The sequence below is a fragment of the Zootoca vivipara genome, chromosome 11 (assembly GCF_963506605.1).
Source record: "Zootoca vivipara chromosome 11, rZooViv1.1, whole genome shotgun sequence".
In the NCBI taxonomy this organism is placed as follows: Eukaryota; Metazoa; Chordata; class Lepidosauria; order Squamata; family Lacertidae; genus Zootoca; species Zootoca vivipara.
The window spans coordinates 6,741,476-6,763,163 of NC_083286.1; the positions used below are offsets into that span (position 1 = coordinate 6,741,476).

The following is a 21,688-nucleotide window of genomic DNA, read 5'->3' on the forward strand; positions in this document are numbered from 1 at the left end:
ATGCCCAGTCCATGCATACAGTAACGCTTGCTCATATCAGCCAGTGCTTTTTTTCTATATATAAAAAAGTTTAGGGGTACTCTCATTTTCCTACTCATATTGAAATACTGCCCCTCGATGAGGCCAAACTTAGATTCACAAAATGTTTAGGAGTATGCGTACCCCTGTTCCCCCCCCCAGAAAAAGCACTGATATCAGCACATATCTATGCATGCTTAGAGCCGATCCTGCAGAGAAGAATGTGTTGTACGAATTAACTCCGAAATACAAAATGTCGAAATTGTATGTGTACCAAATTCCAATTCAGATCATTAAGGCTACAAAACTAAACCCCCTTGGGAATAATTGATCTCAATGGGACTTTTCTTTAGAATAGACATGAATAGGATTGCAGTTAGTTTATTATGGTTGCCTAGTACTGGGTGATCTGGACTGCCTCTGTTCCATCCCTTGCCTTATCCCTATCACCTCAGAGAAGTTGAGGGAAGGGTCATAGCTTAGTGGTGGAACATCTTATTTGCATGCAGAAGGTCCCAAACCCTGATATCTCCATGTAGGATTTATCAAAAAATCATCCAGATCCTAATTTTCAAATTAGCCAGAGTTTTTATTAAGGGTTTATAATTGCCTAATACTGTATATTAATCCAGGATGACTCTTGGTACTGTATTCATAATGGATGTTATGTTAGTCCTGTGACTGTGATTGATTATAACCTGCCCTGGAACCTGCTGGTGAAGGCTGGGTAATAAATGTAATCAGCATCCATTGGACAAGGATTATGCTAAAAAGTCAGAAGATGGCACTGACTCATCATTGTTTGGCTTCACATGATGCTTTCATGATGAAACAAAATTCCTGAAGTGGAACCACCCCCATTTTACAAAGACATATTCTCTTGATTCTTCTCTAAACATTTTAAGTATGATAACTAAAACCATGAGTGGTTCATTGTCAGGATGCCATTGCCAAGTATAGCTAACTCTCAAATACTGATACATATTACTTTTAGCATATTTTCTCCTAGGGCACCAAAGATCGATGGGAGGGTAGAATGGATGGGGATCTATGCATGCTATTTAGAAGGAACTCTGGATGTAATAAATATAAATAGGTATCTACTATATATTTTGGAAAGTGTTGTTTCTTTGCCTGTTCCCTGTGGGTTTTCACACCTCTTAAGCTATCGAGCAGGTTTTGCATGATAGTTCCTGGGATCAAGGAACAGGTTTTTCTCATTGTTTGGATGCCATTTTGAATCAAGATGATGGACTGAACCTTTCAGAGCTGCACAGATTCTAACCACAGGTTTCAAAATTGCACTGATTTTCTTTCTTGCTAGAATTCCCAAGCAATGCTGGCCACTTTCTATTAGTTATAAATAAAGAAGGTTCCAAAGCGAGTTCGTCATGCATGCTATACATAGGGCCAGCCCCATCACCGTAAGCTCTGTGCAAGGATTTACATTTGCGCAATTGAGTTTTCCTTCCTCTGCTCCCCCCACGAGCCCCGCACAGCCCCCCAAATTGGCTCAGGGTGTATGTCAGAGGAACCCCCAGAGGAACACAGGGGGAGGAGAGGGGAATCATTCTACCTGGAAAGCGCAGATGGAATGATTTGAATAAGTTGGGCGGCCGTTTCTGAAATATAGTTAACATAATTGCCATGAATAATATGGTGTGAGTTTAATTTCATTTAGGTGTAGATTTATTACAGTCTCACTCTAAATACTGCTGTTGTAACAGCCCATGTCACGATGTCAGTACTGGAAGATCCAACGGTCAGCACACCTAATCCTATGCCCCATGCTGGCATATCAAGTCTGAGGACTGTGCCATTAATGTGTTTTCCCCTCTAAATGTGATGATTATGATACAAGCCATAATAATGCAGCTACTCTCCTTCTGCAAAGAACTTTATTGCACAATAAGGAGCATAACATTTAAGAATGGCTTTTTTTAAACATACTTTTATTAGGGACTCCTGTCATTATAGTAACATATAAAACAATCAAGATGTTGACATAGAAATGTGAACTTTACAAAGATAAGGCCCAGGTTTACAGGTACATTTCCCCCTAGATTTTTGTGTGTGTTTGCATTTAACGAAATAAACCCTATTTAATTCATCCCAGAGTTGTGTTTATAAATATTAGACAAATCACAAAATAGATTTCAAGTACATAATGTTTTACAATATATTCCAAGCACAGACAGAAATACACAATACTGTACCTATGGACTCTTCATATGCCAGACATTTCCAGTACTGGAAACAAGATTTTGCTTCAGTCTATGCAGTACATGCTGTTGATTATATACACACTCTCCCAGCTTCTTGGTTCTCTCTGTTATGTAGAAAAGGTGTGTCCATAATTCCATAGAATTCACCTTGGGAAAGCTCTACAGGATCAAGGATGTGTATATACATCTAGACATTCATGTACAAGCACTTGCATCTTCTACGGTAACCCTACATGTGTCCTTATTGCACAGTCCATTCTCTGAGGTAATCTGTTCCTCATGCAACCCAACCCTCCCCTAATCAAATCATACAAACAAATGTTTCTAATGTTCCTGGAGCTCTATGACATCAACAAGACTACATTTTAGAAGCCAGGAACTTAAGTGATTATAATTAAGGGGCTCAGTAAATTTATATATCTGTAGGACTCAGAATAGAACTTGGTTTTATTTTAGTACACTATATGCAAAGTCTGTATCGCCAAATTCTATCACCATAGTGGCTAAAATGTGTCCTAAGTGGATTTCTGTTTCAACAGAAAGGATTCAGCTAGGAGTTGTTAAAGAATGGTTAAAGAATTAAATATGCACTAAAAACTATTAATCAGCAACTGTTTGCAATGGAACTGACTGTTTAGGAGAGGCAGAGAACAGCAGATAGTTACTGTTGAGAAAATGTTATTAAAAGGTTATTCTAAAAAGATGTCTGATACCTTTTAAAGGGATAGGGGCCAAGCAAATGTAAATTGCCCCCCCCCTCTAAAGTAGCCAGCTGCACAAAAAGAGGAAACAAATTGCAGTTTTACCTCCTGATCCAACAGCTACCGGTACTTACATTCTCTGGAGCTCGAGAATATACATGAAGCTTCACCAGAGTGCCTGATGTTTCCCCAGGAAAGAATCATTAAACCTTCATTGGGCAAATTACAGACACCATCTGATGTGCAGTTGAGCACCCATGGGTTGCAGATGAATAAGAAGGGCTTAATCACGTTCAGTTGTGACTTAGATTGTGCTGCTTTCACATGTTAAACATCATTCACACTCTTCATGGATGAAACACTATGAAGGCTCAACTGGTTAAATGATACACAACAACATTATAACCTTACCACAATAGGTTGTTGTGAGGGGAAATGATTTTTAAAAATTGAGTACTTTATACACTGATAAATTCCACATAAATCATAAATAGCAGCAATTCTTACAGCAGTAATGGAACTAATGTGTTTTTCATACTGGCAGAAAATCAGTCTTTTGGCTTCAAGAGTCCTGCAATTGATACAGTTGGATACAGGGGGAGAATCCTGTATCAGGATATCCAAACTGGAGAATACAAAATATTTTTGTTTTTTGTTTTTCAAAGTTGGGCACTGGGACTTACTGATCTTCTCTACACACGTGAGGTTTTATGCATTTATAGCCTCTTAGCAGTACTTGGAGCTACACAGGCGCAAAACCTCCAGCACATCAAGACAACAAAGATAACCACACACCACTGTCATAGGGACACATTTATGAGTGAACTATGTGCATCCATTGTCACTTATATTAGGTAAGAGAGTTAGCATGCACAAGAAATAATAGCATAAAATGGTGACTCGGGATTATCATGGTCAAACAGTAATGAGTGGGATCAAGAACTAAGAACCTCTGGGATACATCATGATTAAATAGCAATAAAAGGAATCAAGAACTAAGAAAATCATCTTTAGATGCTTGGGATTCAGGGGGGTAGGATGCATTTCATAAAGTCTGTCTCTGTTTTCAGAGACCAGTGTATTTTAAAGTTCTATATATTTAAGTAGGCCTACCTAGACTTTTTGTTTTTTTATATCTGCATGTTTCTGTGTTATGTACAACAATCTACAGTTAATCCCTAAACCTCTTACAGAACTGTACTTCCACTGCCCTGCAAAGACCCTTCATTACCATTGAGTCAAGTGCTGAACCACAGGAATAGCTGAACTGTCATCTTATGAAAAGTACTTGCCTCTCTTCAGCTTTAGAACTGCCAGCACAGAACTACACATTATACGTTATGCATTTGGAAAGCCAATATATCTGGCAGCTGACGTGATTGCAGGGGCGATAGAGATTTGCTGGGCAGGATCAATGAACAGAAAGAAGAGCTTAATTAAAGATTCTCTCCTGCATATTTTCCCTCTAGGCTGTTTTCCCATATAGCTGGGCATCTCCGAGTCTTGGAGCCTACCAAGGTGGGAGAGCATAAGAAAATTACCATGGTACAAGAGAGAACAGTTGGGCATAAGAAGGCTTAAGCCCTTCTTTCTGCCAGTTAATTCAACCCTGCAAGAAACCCCGACATTGCCATTATAAGGGAATTCCATTTTTGTTTTACAATGTGTAGTTTGGACCTTAGAAACATGGACTTGTCATTTCAACTCTATCTAGCAGACCCTGCCTACTTTCCCCCTCATCTACTCACCATCTTGTGCAGATGTCTGAGAACCTCATTCTTCAATCTTTTTAAAAAAACTTTGCTAAAACATTTTTTAAAATCATGACATGCCTTTGTGCATTTATTTTAGTAATCTGTACACTTAAATATATTCAGAAGTTGACTTTGCTAAAAATTTACCAAAATTTTGTAAACACATAAAAATATTTTTTTTAATGAAAATTCAAACCAAGAAAGAAAACCTCAGCAATCAACATTGCTTGTATAGGCATTGGTTAGTGGAGATTGTTTCACTAAGGAGTATATTCAAACGCATCACCCTCTTTTTGTCGCTAATTAAATTTAGTACATCATGGCTTGTAATGGTAGAGCTGATAAATTTCTGTTCTATTCAGTCATTGATAAAAACAAGCAAGAAAAAAATAACTGCTTTTTGGTTACTGAAAGGCCACCATGTAGCTAAATCAATAATTCAATTCTGAAAAGGAAACTTAAGAACTTCATAGGTCCATTATGGATTAAAAATGAAGAACTACTTGCAGATGGCCTTAAATATGTTTATGAGCACCTAGCACTGACTGAAATTCACTAGTTTTGAATATAGCCCTTAGTCATGTCGCATATTCTTAATGTTTAGGAGCTGCCAAGCAAATGGCTAACAAAGTCTACTTTGCAGGCCACCCAATGCCTAAGAGGACAGTAATATTCAATGTGAAACTGCCGAAACTCTGGAGTCTGGCGGATTTCATGGAGGAAGGAGATATCAAGATCTGATTCCAAGAGCACAAGTAGAAGAGGGAAAACAACCAGCATTATTCCAAGCCCAACAATAAGAAGTCTAGAAAAACTCTTCAGAACAGCATTTATCTTCATGTTGCCCATCAAAAAGTTATAGCTCCACCTAAGTGCTTTCCTGGCTTCTTTCAGCTCCTCCTCTTCTGCAACCAAAAAGGCATTTTCATCTGCCTCCAGTTCCTCAAATGAATCTGTATCTTCTTTTTCATGATCTGCCCTTGGGGAGGTTTGAAAAAGCAGATCAATCTCCGCATCATTAACAGGAGTGGGGAGCAAGCTGCTACTTGGATTGTACATCAATTCTGATATTGTTAAAGGCTCTTCCTTGATTTTCTCATCCTCCTCGATAGAAAGATCTGAACTATCATCTGCCTCCTTAGCAGGAGAGTTAGATATCATAGGTATTGATACATCATCTTCTTTGGGCAGCTGGATACCTATAAAATAGATTAAAAATAGACTATTTAAGCTCTCAATGAAACATTTCAAAGAGATGTTAACAAAAAATAATAATACAAGAAAGTTTCCAGAAACAAGTGTTCATAAAATGAAAAATGACTGAACTCAAAATTCAAACTTACATGAATGGAACTTCTTAACTTTTCAACTCAATCTTTTGTGATATGTATATATTAGAATATTTAAAAAATCAAAATGCAAATCGACATTTTGCAAACTTTGAAGGTAATGTTAAGTTACTGCACAGTTTACAGCAACCATAGTTTTGAAATCAAGCAGTTCTTTGTATTATCAGTTGCATTCAACATATATCTGCTGAAAAATGTGTGATAATATGCAGCATTAGTTTAGCACAGGCATCCCCAAACTAGGGCCCTCCAGATGTTTTGTCCTACAACTCCCATGATCCCTAGCTAACACGACCAGTGGTTGGGGAAGATGGGAATTGTTGTCCAAAACATCTGGAGGGCCAAAGTCTGGGGATGCCTGGTTTAGCATCTGTTGGTTACAATATATACATATAAAATAGATATTCTCTCAACTTTATGATACTGTATCTCGGGAGAGAATAATAAATCACTGTTCCATGTGAAAAGATACTACATAATACAGTGTTGTGTGCAACAAAACATTAAGGTCGTACTTCTGCCTTTTAACTTCAAACCTGACCTGACTGAAAAGAGTTCTATGAGTAAGGGATCTGATAAAAAGGCTATTTAAAAAGAAACTTTAAATAAACTTCTTCCTTGTTATAAGATTACCAGTATACATCTCTGTGTAGAGACTATTGTTAGAGGAGTGCCTTCGACATGAAAAAAAGGTGAATCAAAATATTACATATGTTTTTCTTAAAGAACACATGTATGAATGAATGCAACTCTGACTGAACTTCGAAGGAGCAAACACTGTTTTCTGCATTTGGCCACCAAAGAAGATCAAGAAGTTGAAATGTGTCTGCCAATCTGAATTTTATTCCATAAAGGTTACATTTCAGTGTGATCTGTAATCCCGCTAGCAATATGTTTAAAATGTAACAATATACCTCTGCTGTAAGATTTTTAGGGGAAATTATTTGTTTAGTTTTGTAAATATTTCAATAATTGTGAATTTAAATAAATCTTTATAGAACTATTTGATATCAACATACTTTGGTTATTTTTCACTTTAGCTTTTACATTTTCCCCTTCAACATTGTGTCTGCATCATGTCTTAGCTATTTTCATTAGTACCATGAAAACGGTACTCGTCCCATATACCTTCCCACCCCCATCATGCCCTCTTGCACATTAGGCTAGACAGTAGGAAAGAAGAAGAAAGCTCAAAAGCAAAGTTCAAGAAATCAAAATTCATTGAAAGCTCTGTTTTTTGGTATCAAACTTCTTAACACTGCTCCATTTGAATTAATTATGGAAGAGAAACATTAAACTCAGATAAGCACTAATAGAAAGCACACCAAAAGCAATTAAAATCTCAGATTGTATTGTCTACATTCATTCACTAGTCATGAACTGCAGAAACACTGTCTCAATCTCAGCTTCTGCAAAAGAAATATTTAGACTCCAACTGCGGAGAACAGGGTTTTTTTCCCCCAGATGAAACTGCATGACCAACTATGCTGTGCATAAATTTGGCAGAATTCCTAGATCCTATCATCAGTTACCATTCCTAAATGATTAACATGACATCAAGGTTACAAATGTGCCCCCATGTAAACATGATGAATTACTGTTCTTTCAAATCAGTTATCTGAGTATGCACAGTACAATGCGGGGGGAATAATTATTTTCTGTTTTGTTAGGCTCAGAATGCCATTTATACAAATGCAGCTATTTAGACGGTGAAAGAGGAGAATAGATAGTGAAACAAATAAACTTTATGCGAGATGTTGCAGGTCCTAAGTCAAAATTCATTTTCAAGTACAGTGGTACCTCGACTTACGAAGACGATCCTTTCCACGGACGTCTTCGTAAGTTGAGGTTTTCGGATGTCGAAGTGCGCGGTCGGCGCAGGCGCAGAATGGCGTGCACAGCAAAAAGACTTCCAGTGTTGTCGACTTCGGAAGTCGAAACCTTCGGAAGTCGAAGCGTTCGGATGTCGAGGTATGACTGTACTTAATGATCACTTGAGTTACGTTTTCCCAATGTACAAAAGCTATGCTTTTCAACTGTTTCTACACTTTCTTCAGCTGTAAGAAGAGACAGCACTCTAACACTTGTCTTCCGTATTGCTCTGTGATCAGAACAAATCATGGTTGATTTGAAACCAGAACAAAACTTTGGTTACAGCTCATGGTTTGTCTGGATTGAGATAAATCACAAGCCAGGGTTCCGTGAGTGCACTATGCCAAACCATGGCTTAAAGCACAGCACCAAACACATTGCAAAGTGACCACACTCTTCTCCCGGGAAGCCTACACATTCATGCTAAATCATAGTTTGGTTTAATGTTATGTGCAAACTAGTTCAGTGTGTATCACTCTTTCTTTACTACCTGCCCACTCTCCTCCTTGCCATTTCCCTCACTGTCCTTCCACTCTAGTCTCTGGGGTGGAGACAATTGACAATTTCATCCATGTTCTTCTCTGGCCTGTGGGTGAAACTGACAAACTCCAAAGAAAGCCTTATCAGCGTATTCCCCCCCCAAAAGGATAGAAATATGTATACCAGTGTCAGTGTGAATATATAGGCCCACATGTCCATTTCAAGGGCAAAAACACACTGCTGAAAATGATAATATTTTTTTTTCAACCACATCAGGTTGAAACCACATTCAGGAGACCAGAGCAAGGGAGAGTGAAGGAAATGACTGATGTATTTAAAGCCTATAACTGATGCTTTCCGAAGACGTGTCAAATTTACAGAGCCACAGTTTTCCCCAAATGTATACAGTTCTATATGGAGAAAGAAGCAGAGAACTAATAAAGCATTTCAGGCAGAATGCATCTCTTCAAAGGTAAAACTGCAGTAGGAAGATTGAAGTGGAACTGTACATGCATTTTTCTACCTGCAATACCATAAATTAAAATATTATGCAGAGTCATTGAAAATTGCATTTCTTTTTTTTAAATAACTTTATTTTATACAATAAATTATACAAGAAATAGAAAATTGCATTTCTGTTACACACACACCACAGATTCATCCATCATTTAAATGGCACATGTGAAACTGAACTTATAACTTATCTCAGAATGGCTGCTGACCTAGATGTAAATTCTCCTACTATCATTACATCTTCTCATTGTCTAAAACATTTTCTGTAGTCACACTGGTACTTTGTGCAGCAACAGTTTCATTTGGCTTTCATCTTGAGATTTCAAACTTTTCTGTACCTGATATAGGCATATATGCATTCTCAGCTGTTTCATGCGCAGCAAAACAGCAATTCTTAATTCCCTGCATAGTGACGTAGTTGATGAAGCATTAATAACCACCATGTAGTGCATTCTACCACCAACACTGCTTTTCCGTAGATGAATTGGCAGAATTGTGCTTATCCAAACACCATTTCCTATAAATTGAATCCAGACTTAGCACCCATGATATTCCACCTCCTTATGGGGATGTGAGATACTGGCGCTTAGTGGGCAATGTTCTCCATTAGCAACCAGCAGTAGTGTAGCATCAGAATTCTCCACCTTTGTTACAATGACCTTATTTAAGGTGTGAGTGGGAAACAATTTGCTGCTGGCAGTATATGTGAGATCTTTTCTAAAGAGATACTGACAGCTGCAATAGGGTGCCATGTGTGCTTGCCTGACTCATGCAACCCCAGTAACTGTATATGCTTTGATGGGCCAGATATCAGATACGGGAAATACCTGTGGGATTTTTAATCAACAACAATGGATGGATAGAGGATTCTAGACACATTCACTGAGGAAGAGGCTAGCTCCATCTGACACCCCAGGCATCCCAGAGCACTTCTCTCAGCACCTGATGGACTTTGCTGGTCTCTCTAAAACAGGCATGGCCAAACGTGGCCCTCCAGCTGTTTTGGGACTACAATTCCCATCATCCCTAGTCCTGTTAGCTAGGGATTATGGGAGTTGTAGTCCCAAAACAGCTGGAGGGCCAAGTTTGGCCATGTCTGCTCTAAAAGGAGCAGGAGTTCTGGGACCAAAACTGAACTGCCCTCCCTAAAGTGGCCTTCAGAGCTTCTGCTCTGCTTACATGGTAGCCTTTGGAGAGAGTTGAGGATTGCTTGGTTGTTCCTTCTCTTTCTTTTGAGATGATGATGATGATGATGATGATGATAATCCTCTCCTGCTTTGATCAGATGTTGCTTCCTTTATTTGGAGTGCTCTTGCTGCTGTTTTTATCATTTGAAATATGCTTTTATTGTTGTAATATGGTTCTTTGTTACTGCAAACTAATGTGGTTTCTGTCTTAAGAAGAAGCAGGTGGATTTTATTCAGTTCCACAATAAACAATATTTACAACCCTGATATTTTAGGCTGCCATTCAAACCTCCCCTGCCTGGGTTTATAGGATGACGCCCTGCCACTGATGGAAGCAGAGGCAGATGGCGGAGGCAGTAAGACTGCTAAGACAGTCTAGAGCTGGTGCAGCAATCAGATCCAGACTGGGCTCAATGCTGTCATGTGATGGCAGTGAGACTAGTTTAACTCCTCCCCACCTTCAAAATGCCCTGTTTCAAGATCTTCTGGTGATAAATCTCCAGTGGGCATCTCACTGACGGCACTCCTGCCCGCATGTTTTGTGGGCCAAAGGGGGAGTGCATAGTAGAATGTGTGTGTGTGGGGGGGGGGGGTTAACCCAGAAGAAACGGAGGAATACCTCCAACCAATCTAATATCAACACCCCCAGCCTGCTGCAAAGGAGGCTGGATTGCTCTGTTACATAATGACAAGAAACAACACCAGTGCTTTAATTTGACCTGCAAATTTGTTGGGTTGGTTTTAAAAAATAAAAAAAATAAAAACGTGTTACAATTAATTAATTAATTAATACTTTCTTTTTAAAATATCTCTTAGCTTTGGCGAACTACATTTGACAAAATCTGAATTTTGACTAAGATCATGAGTTTTGTCTTGTTTTGTTTTTACAAAAAAGTAAAACATCACAGTGATTTTAATATTATTCCATGGAGATTAAAACATCCTAGACTTCATCACCTGTATTTTTCCCACATATAGACTGTAATGTTTTTGAAAATCTTTTTGCTATTTCTCAACTCAAAACTGTCTTCTCAATGTCATGCAATTTTAGGATGTTAGTATTAGTTAATCTTTCTGTGAGAGTTTTGTTTTCAGCACAAAATTAAAGTTTGTAGCTCTTTGTGCTTGGTTGTATAGAATTCCAAATAGTTTGTTGAATTCATTTTCTTAGATTCATAGTTCTGTATGTAAATTTCAAAAATAACTTTTTTAAAAAACAAAACTTTATATCAATACTCAACTACTCAAGTAGTTGGGTTGAATGATGATTTCATTTACTCCTGAATCGCCTCACTGAGAAGCGATTACTTCTGAAACTTTTGGGTGATATTTTAAGTCAATTGATTTCAATGTATCTACTCTGAGTATGCCTTTAATATCAACCCACCCACACACACTTCTCCTATCCTATTCTGTGTCAGATTTTTTGGGAGGAGGGGGTTTCTGTTCAGATGTTAATACTATAGCTTACTGCACACAAAATGTGGACCTATGACAAACTGAAGAGAGGAAAGCAGACTTTTCTATTCATAAAACAACTAAGCAAAATTGCACTTCAACTTACCAGCACTTGTAGCTGTGATCCGAGACCCATGTCTCAGCAGGCGAATGCACACATCTTTGCTACAATGGTTAACCATTCGCAAATGAATACTTCTCCTGGTCTGGATTTTTACTAGGCATTTCACCATATTGAATAATTGGTGTATTTTCTGTGACAGCCTTATGAACTAGTCACCCATACTGGACGTGACCTTTGCTAAGTTTCCACTGCGTTCAGCTTGGGAGAGTCCTGCTGAATGAATCAAATAACAGGCTTCGAACACGGCCAATAGAAATAGCCCACCAGAGAACAGAGTAGAAGGCTATTTTTAGAGCTTTCCAACTGTCTTATAGTACACAATACAATTAACTTCAAATACCAACCATTTCCTTAGCAGTTGCTAGTAAACAGCTGCACCGCACATACCAGTCTAAAGCCCTTAAACTAGTTTATTGCACGATCATGCAAAGTAGCAGGTCAACAGGCAGTAAAAGTTCACAACTCTAATGTTTAAGCACTGTAAAAGCAAATTGTATTGACCTCTCAAGCATTCTAACTAAGCAGCAGGCTCTTATTTTTCTTTAATTGTTATTTCAAGCTTCTGTTGGTAAGGTATAATGAACAAAGAAATTAAAAGGTTGCATTTAATCACTGAAATGTTAGAGAAACCATTGTGACTTGAATATTTGCAGGTTTTCCATTGCCGTGATTTTTGGTACAGTAACCATATTTAAGGGTTTAAAGTGGGCTGTGCTGTGTTGACTGTTTACTAGCAACTGCTAAAGAAAAGGCTGGCATCTGAAGTATATTATATTGTGCAGGAAAAAAAATGACCTGTACAAAGTTAAGAGTGATAGCAAAGCACCCAGGACGTGGCTGTGACATCAGCTACATTTCCTAGGGCAAACCCATACAGGATTGTAGAGAAAGAACTAATCTACAATGGACAGAAATTCTGCTCTAGTTCTTGTTGTCAGGCCAAACTATTGACCACAAAGGGGTTGGATATGTAAAAGTAAAGTAAATGTAAAGGACCCCTGGATGGTTAAATCCTGTCAAAGGTGACTATGGGGTGTGGGATTCATCTCGCTTTCAGGCCAAGGGAGTTGGCATTTGTCCACAGACAGCTTTCTGAGTCATGTGGCCATGATGACTAAACCACCTCTGGTGCAATGGGACACCATGATGAGTGCCAGAGCACACTGAAACACTGTTTACTGAGATGCCCATCCCTTCAGCTCTGTATGTGAAACTAACACGAGGAGTGACAAGCACACCAAGTTCCAATCTGCACAAGTTGGAAGGCAAGGTTCTGAAGTGATGACCTCTTGTAATCATGGATGTTCCCCGTGTGATTAAGAACCCTGGGCTCCAAATCTCTATGGGCAAGGGGTCTTTGACCCTCCCGATAAAATATTTGAGCGCCCCCCCAAAAAAGTTGATGGGCATTGCCATTCATGTGATTGATTATGGGGGAAGGGCTTACCTGCCCCCGCCCTCCAATATTTTATTGAAGTTGGCACCCCTGGTTGTGAGGATGAGGGAGAACCACGTATGCCACCTTAAGTTCCTATGAAGAAAAGTGGAACATATAGTCCAATAAATAAATAAAGTTTGGCAAGAGGTAAGACATTAGGAAGCAAGCACACTCTGAAGAGTTGATGCTTCTTGTATAGCTGAAGGCAAAAATCTGGCCGGGGTAAAATACAGCAGAATCTGGGGCCATCTGTGTGTCCCATCTGTCAATTGTTATGCTGAGACATTGAGAGTTTAGGGGAACTGCAACTAGAAGTGCAAAAAGAATAGAATGAGTCTCCTGGAGAGGATGGCATCACCATGGTAGGATACAGGTGTTGTGCGTAGGGATGGGGGAGGAATTTGAACCTACCTAATTTACACTTTCCAAAACAATAAGCAAACCGAAATGCAGCCATCCTTCAAGATTCACACTTTTTTGAATTTTGCAGTGCAGATTTCCAGTCAAGTAATGTGTACAAAAATGCATGTACTAGGGTAAACAGTAGATAAAAATGCATATATTAGTAATATTTACAATGTGTTACATTAGGAGATATTGCCTGGTAAAAAAAATAATGCAGAGCAGGCAGAATTGCTTTGAAAAATGTGTATATTAGGAGGAATTTGCTGAAGTGCTTTCACAAGGACTTTAAAAGAAACTGTAATCTTACATGGAAATGTGAAGAACCAAACTGAAACTTAAAAAACTTTAAAACTTAAGGTTTTAAAAATGAAAATCTGAAAGGAACTGAAACTGAGGGATTTGCCCATCGGTAGCTTCAGGCAGAAAGTCTTGGGTGTAATCACCAGAATCTCCTGGAGAGACTAGAGATAAAACCTAGAGAGCCATTCCCAAATAGTTTAATAGGACAATGCCAGCTTGGAATGCGGCAGCTTCCTATGTTCTTATGAATGATTCTATCTCAAAAGAAAAGTTAATAAGGGTCAGGTTAGATGTAGAATGAAGAGAGGTGGTTAATGTTTGACTCAAAATTATCATGTTGTCCACAATCCATCAGACAGAACCAATGCCATTTTTGCAAGTCAGCAAAAGACATGTTGATTCTCACAATTTTGTTTACTATGCATACCATGTTCCATTGGAACCTCTATTTCTACTAAGCAACCTTATAAGTAAAGGCACAGACCAATTTCAGAGTGTACATGAGCAATTATGTTGATTTCATTTCCCACTCGAGTATTTCAGTGGATTCTCCATTAACTGACTCTTTCTGGAAAAGAGGAACAATTGCTTTCGACTGTTGTGTCATATTTTCAGACACAGCATCCTTGTGTCATCCTCTTATGCAAAATACACCCCTTGGAGCAGTTTCTAGGATATAAAAAGCAAGCTTCTAACTGCCAACAAGTGGTGCTGATGTGCTATTTTTATAATGCATAAAATCATAAGGGCCTCGCCAAATTATTATCATGTTCATAGACAAGCCTCCTGAGGTGAGCAAATGGATTGATGAAGGTGATGAATTATGTTCAAGGTCAACAAATACACTTGTGTAAAATAAATAAAAAATCATGTCATATCATATTACATGGAAAAACCCACATATGGAGGGCTGAAGAATTTGTGCTGAAACAAATAGCCTGATATTATACAGCTGAGTCAGCCACACACACATTCATAGCCATTAAATCAAACTGTCTACAAGCAGGGGAAAAGATCCATTCTCCTCTCAAATGCACTCCTCGTGCTGAAAATCATTACTGCAGTCAGGTGTCAAAGAGACATTTCTGGTGATTGAATTCCAGCTGTCATCTATGTTCAGGCCTGGTTGCTTCAGTGACACCAAACAGACAGAAAACAATCCTAGCTGAAGCCACAGAGCTAAAATAACCTTAGCTCTCATTCAGAAACAACAGCCTTGTCTGACTCTGTAGAAGACAGCTTCCTGTGGATAATGAAACTTCTACGGAGTTTAGTTTTTTTCACTGCTGATTAACAAAAGTGCTTTTTGCCTGAGGATCTACTTCGCTTTTAGAACGAATAGAAGAGAATGTCCAATGAAATATGCCAAATAAAAAAAATAAAATTATCTGTTGTTTGAGCCTGTCTCTTTGGAAGACGTGGCCCTCTGTTTATAGGTAATGCTTGCTAATGATTTCTCCCACTTTTTTTCTTTCTGTTTTTTTTGGGGGGGGAATTCATATTTTTGAAAATTCACTGCTATTGGCACATGCATGTGTCTGCATACACACATGCACACATCTATAATTCTTCAGCAACTGGCATGCAGAGGCATATTGCTTTGGAACATTTCTGCTCCATTTAGCTATTGAAAAGCTTGCCTTAGTATCTTGCTGGTTAAATGTGGCTTCTTTGCAGCGGAAGTGCTAGCTTTGCTGAATACATATAGGGCTCTCCATAATGCAAGCTCTATTTTTGTGAATGTCATCTAGATCCTTAACAACAACTGCATTAAACCAAGGCTACACAAGCACCATCCTGCAGCAATGCCTACTATTTCAAGAACATTTCCTTATGTGTATTAATGGTTGGGGGGTGTCCATTGAAATATGTACTTTGCTCCCACTCTCCAGAATTAGAAGTGCACATCTTTGCTTTTTAAAAGACGCAAAGGCTATTCCTATTGCTATAAGGTATCCCAAGGCATCTGTACAATTAACTATCACCTTACTGTTGCAGGACTGGGGCTAACCCACCATATAACGGGGGGTGGGGGTGTTAATGTGTATCTATACTATGGACCAGCAGCAAGGTCCCTGTCATCAGGACAACAACCTTTAATAAGGAACATGAGATCACAGAGATCCAAGGTGATTCCAGCAGCTTCATGAGGACTGTATTAATAGTTCATGACTCACAGAATCCTCTTGGATAGAGATTTCAAAAGCACCAAGCCCTTCACGAATCTAATGACTAAGGGAGAATATACTGCCAATTTATTCATGGCAGTCTGCAGAAGTAAATATGGGAACGTAGGAAGTTGCCTCCTACTGAGTCAAACCATTGGTCCATCCAGCTCAGCAATGACTGGCAGCAGGTCTTCAGGTTTTCAGACACGCTTCTCTCCCAGCCTTAGCAGGAGATGCTGGGGGATGAACCTGGGGGGTCTTCTGCATACAAGGCAGATGCTTTACTACTGAGTTATAGCCCCCCCCCCGAACCAAACTGGAATAAAAGTGATAGCAAGGCCAGAATGCAGTATGCCTAAAATCCTGTACTACTCTTATTCCCAGTGTTTAAACCCAAGGAGCAATCTTCAGAGAAAGGTTCAAGGTTCTGGAAAATACCACTGCGAGTAATCCATAAACCCAGTCCCCAAATACATTAAACTCTTAATCATGACCATGTTTCAGTGAGGAAGACAGTGTGCATTATACCTGCTTGGTTCTTCATCTATCACACAAACAAATGCATTTTTTAACCCTATAGTCACATACACATATAATATATACCTGCAATTATATATACAGTAGTTATTTAGCCAACCCTCCCCTAGCCACCAAATGCCCAAGACACCCCAAAGCATCACTCACCGAGACACCTGGGGGCACGAACACAGGAGGAAGAATCATGCGGTACGGAGAAGGAGCCAGGTTCCCAAGCTGCCAGGCTTCCGGGGAGGAACACAGGGATGGGGTCATGCTGGACCAGGTTAGAACTGATGGCAGGGTCTTCCCCTGCCAGAGTATAAAAGGAGCAGCAGCAGTGAGAGCAAGATCCCAGCAAGAGAAGCTTCTCAGCCACCCAGCTAAAGAAGCTGAAGAGTTTTTAAAGTTTAGGAAGGTCTAAGGAACCAGTAAAGTAAAAGAAAAAAAAAGGCAAGGAGGCTTTCAGGATAGGAATAATATCAGCCGCATGCTCTGAAGGAACACATTAAAAAGAAAACCTAAGCTCTCATGTGCGTTTCATGTAGGGACAAAGGTAGAAGATGGGGGAGAAAGGAGGGAGGACTGGAGATGGGGATACATCCACATCATGAAAGCTGGAAAATTATAGGGGATGTTGTTGGACTTCAGCCCAGGAATAACAAAATAATGGGAGAATTGTGAAGTTGGCACAATAATATCACCACCTATACCACCCCGTGAAACAAGAAAGTTTAGATGTTGCAGCTCCCCATTAAAGCTGGTGAGAAAGAGATTGAACAGCACGGTTCTACTCTGATGGCGCTTAGTTAGTATCAGTTCACATACAAACCTTCCTCCCCAAACATCTTCAGTAGCCTATGCAAACTCCTATTGCTGTTTCTATCACATGCTTACTAAAATAGCCCTAACTCTTTCTTCCTAACAAACTAATAGTACCTTTCCTTTGATACTGCAAACAAAAGAACTTAAGAAGAGCCTGCTGGATCAGGCCAGCGGTGCATCTAGCCAGCACCTGGTTTTCACAGGAGCAAACAATATGCCCATGGAAGCAGACAGGACCCCAACACAAGAGCACTCTCCCCTTCAGCCTCCCACAAAAGGAAGACACTCTTGTGCCACCTGATATTCTAACGGACTTTCCCAATTCCACCTAGGCCTGTTAGGTTTCTAAACAGAATCCACTTGAAAGTACACAAAATCCAGGCTATTTGTGCCCATATGAGTAAAAGTGGTTAAATAATAAATTATTATTAATGTTTAACAGACCATTGTATTTTAATATTTTGTTGGAAGCTGCCCAGAGTGGTTGGGGAAACCCAGCCAGGTGGGTGGGGTAGAAATAATAATAATAATAATAATAAATTGTTGTTGTTGTTGTTATACTGCACTCTCACCATGAGGCTTTCAACAAGAAAAGCCAATGTGTTCACTGGGCAATGAAAGTCTCAGATTCTAGGTTTAAATCCCAGTTCAGTCATGAGACTCAATGGAAAGCCTTGTACAATTTGTAACACCTCAACCTAAATCCTGCATCTATAGCACGGGTGTCAAACACAAGGCCCGGGGGCCAAATCCGGCCCGCCAGACCTCGTCATGTGGCCCGCCGAGCGCCCCAGCCAGCAGGACCCAGCAGCGGGACCTTGCTGCTGAAGCGCAGCGCCAACAAACAGCTGGGGGCGGGGGGGTAGAAAGGCAGCCGGAGCAGCGCTGCGTGGAGCGCCCCGAGCCACAGCAGGAGAAGGAGGAGGCAGCTTGCCGGGTCAGCGCCCGGCAGCGCTGCACGGAGAGTCCCGAGCCTCTGCAACGCAGCAGTGCTCTGTAGCACTTTGAATCCTCCTCCTCCTGCCACGGCTCAGCGCCTGGAAACGGCTGCTGCTGCTGCTACTGAAGCACAGACAAAGCACCCAGCAGCACCGCGTGGAGGAGGAGGAGGATTCAAAGTGCTGCAGAGCACTGCTGCATCCCAGAGGCTCGGGACTCTCCGCACGGCGCTGCTGGGCACCGACCCGGCAAGCCGCTGCCTCCGCCTCCTCTTGCCTCACCTCCTCCTCCTCCTGCTCAGCCTCATGAACGTGAGCTCAGCAGTGGCTCAGCCTCACGAACGTGCAACTCTGAGGCTTTACGCACTTCTCCTAAAACGGACACCCGCTGCCTCATGCTGCACAGGAAATGCTTTTTGCCCCTGGGTCCCTTCGCGCTCTTTTCTGGCGCTGAATCAAGGCGGCGACCCCCCCCTTCCCTTTCTTTCTTCCTCTCCCTCATTCTTATTCTTTCTTTCCCTCTACTTCCTTCTTTCTCCCTTTCCGTCTTCTCTCCCTCTTTTTCTTTCCTTCTTTATTCCCTTCCTTATTTCCTACTCTTCTTTCTCTCCCCTCTTTCCTTCCTTCCTCTCTCCCTCCCACTCCCTCTTTTCTTCCTTCCTTCCTTCCTCCCTCCCTCCCTCCCCTCCCTCTCCCTCTCCCTCTCCCTCTCCTCAGAAACATAGGATGCTGCTTTATACTTCTGGCCCTTAAACCCTGGAACCAGGAGAGCAGCTCCAGTGAGTCAACCTCAGCCAGTCCCTTTGGTGAAGGGTGGTGGCTCACTGGCAGAACATCTGTCCTGCATGCAGAAGGACCCCAGCATCTCCAGGTACCAGTAGCTCTGCAAAGCTCCTGCATGAAACCCTAGCGAGCCTCTACCACCCAGTGCAGTTACCAAAAATCATTTTTCAATAAATTGTACAATAATTGTACATTTGAATATCTACTTGCCATTATTCTGACTATGTTTATGCTTTCAGAGCTAGTTATTACTTACATTATTACAAAAAACAGTAATAATTGAATGCAGTGACAATAATTTATGATAATAAAGAGTGGACACATAGTCCTACAGATACAACCGGCCCTTTGAGGGTGACCAAACTGCTGATGCGGCCCCCGATGAATTTGAGTTTGACACCCCTGATCTATAGAATGAGGGTTCTAATTCACAAGATTATGATACAAATGAAGGTGTCCCAGTTCCTACTCTTTATGTTAGGCCTGCAGCAGCCTCTATTATAAGCAAAAATAGCTGAAATGTTTCATTTTCAAACACAGAATACTTATTTTAAAAGTGGTGCTGCTGTTTCCTGTTACTCCAAATGAAAAGGATCGTTCAGTATTGCTGTACATCTCTCAAAAGTTAAATTAGAATTCTATGCACAAAATCTGCTTGGTTTGGACTACAGTGGTACCTCAGTTAAAGTACACAATTGGTTCTGGAAGTCTGTACTTAACCTGAAGCGTACTTAACCTGAAGCGAACTTTCCCATTGAAAGTAATGGAAAGTGGAGTAATCCGTTCCAGACGGGTCCACGGAGTACTTAAACTGAAAGTACTCAAACCGAAGCGTACTTAAACCGAGGTATGACTGTATTCTTTGTTTGCTGTGTGTGTGTGTGAGTGAGAGAGAGAGAGAGAGAGAGAGAGAGCGAACAAACAAACAAACAAACAAACAAGCTGCATCAGGAACAGACTTGCCTTCATCAGAGAGGACATCTTCCTGATCATTTGAGGCTGGAAGGAGAGGTTGCAGAGGCTCCATGTTAATTATGAGCTGTTTGTTCAAAGAGTGAGAGCTGCGACTCTGAGTAATGTTGGTTCTGAGAAGAAGCGGGAAATGAGACCTTATTCACCAATAAACACTTGCCAATAAATAAAACTCCAATATTTCAAAGCATATAACAAAAGGCATGGCAGGGCCACTTGGTGCCAGACTATTCTCTTCATAGTGTTTCTTTGTTCAGAAACACAATAAGAGCATTTTATAAAGGTCTACCTTTCCTCATTTTACACAGTCCTTATAATATTATTGTGTGATATTTGGTCAGCAGGAAAATTAGGTATGTAAAATGTGAAATAATGAAAAGCAAGGAAATAGCAATTTGAGGGGGGGGGAGATTCAATGGTAAGCCCAGTGAGATCAAATATGCTCACCTTATTTTCACACGTTCCCAGCCCTCCTAGGCAGTAAAGAGGTTTATGTCTAGATTCATTTCACCACCTTCTGGCCAATGCAGTGTTTATGGTGGCCCGTGATTGTGGCTCTGCTCAATTATTATTTTCTTGTTTGGGGAGCATTGGGATTTTCTGAAATAGAAGCTGGGCTTCCAAGTTACGAGGTTCCTTTGCAGGAATGGGCCAGAAAACAGAAAAAGAAACCTTATAGTTGCTTTCCGCTTTCCTTGCTTTTGAGCAACTTCCTACCCAATGAGTCAGCAATCAAATATACAGTGAGTGACTGCTTTATTTGGGAATACATGTCAATTTTACTTCAGTTCTTTGGTCTAAGGTATAGGTGACATTGGCAATGCTGGCATGAACTAGGATAATAACCAATTTGGCAGCCAAGATCAAGAGCTCTAAGTGGTTCTCTGGACATTCACAGCCATTTGTGCCAGCAGAATTTAAATGACAAAGTACCTGTTCACTTCCGGTGGCTCCCTCCGAATTTTAGAACTTGCTTCAACAACCTCTTTTGCAACTTTCCCACTATAATAAAACACAAAGTTTAACACATGAGCTATTTGAAAGATTGAGATGTTATGTGCAGTAGGATAACTGAATACTTAAACCAATGAATATCTATATTTAAAGGATCTTAGCCTATATAACGGTGATCTATATTAAAAAATTAATTCAACTCATTTGAAAGAATTGCAGCTAAAATCCCAGCTTTATTTACAAGAGGAATATGGAAACTTCAGCCTTCCAAATGCTGTTTGATCACCCCCAGTGAGAGTGGCCAGTGGTCAGAGAGTTGTTGACCAGGAACATCAGCTTACTGATTTCTGATTTACAGCAGAGGTTCTATCTCTGGTTGGTTGCAATATGCTCCTTGCCTACTAGACAAGATGTGCCTTCATCTTCTCATAGACGTTTCATATGGATAATTGGTGAAGGAATTTTTACTCAGAAGCAAGTCTCTCTGAGTCCAACAGAACTTACTCCCAAGTTAATGTGTGCAGAATTACAGCCTTGGTCTCCAGGGTTTATGCCCCCTTCCAATATTTATATCATCCTTCAATCATCTCCCTAAGGCAGTTTACAAAAAAGAATAAAGCAACTAAAATGTAAATGCCAAAAAAGCATAGATCCTAAGGTAAGTTAGGGTAACTTACCCTAACTAAGGTAAAGAAGATCACAGAAGGA

The 21,688-nt window shown here is 40.3% G+C and overlaps 1 protein-coding gene across 2 annotated transcripts in view; it reads right to left on the minus strand.

Annotated features, from left to right (window-relative positions):
* Window positions 1–1,899: 1,899 nt before the first annotated feature.
* Window positions 1,900–21,688, minus strand: part of FRMD3 (FERM domain containing 3) — a 125,285-nt gene continuing 105,496 nt past the window's right edge. For both annotated transcript variants that reach the window (XM_060280078.1, XM_060280079.1), the window contains exons 12-14: window positions 20,960–21,028; window positions 20,018–20,139; window positions 1,900–5,897 (exon numbers count right to left, since the gene is read on the minus strand). In XM_060280078.1, the coding sequence (XP_060136061.1) occupies window positions 5,299–5,897; window positions 20,018–20,139; window positions 20,960–21,028 (790 nt within the window). In that variant the 3' untranslated portion in view covers window positions 1,900–5,298. The remainder of the gene's footprint in view (window positions 5,898–20,017; window positions 20,140–20,959; window positions 21,029–21,688) is intronic.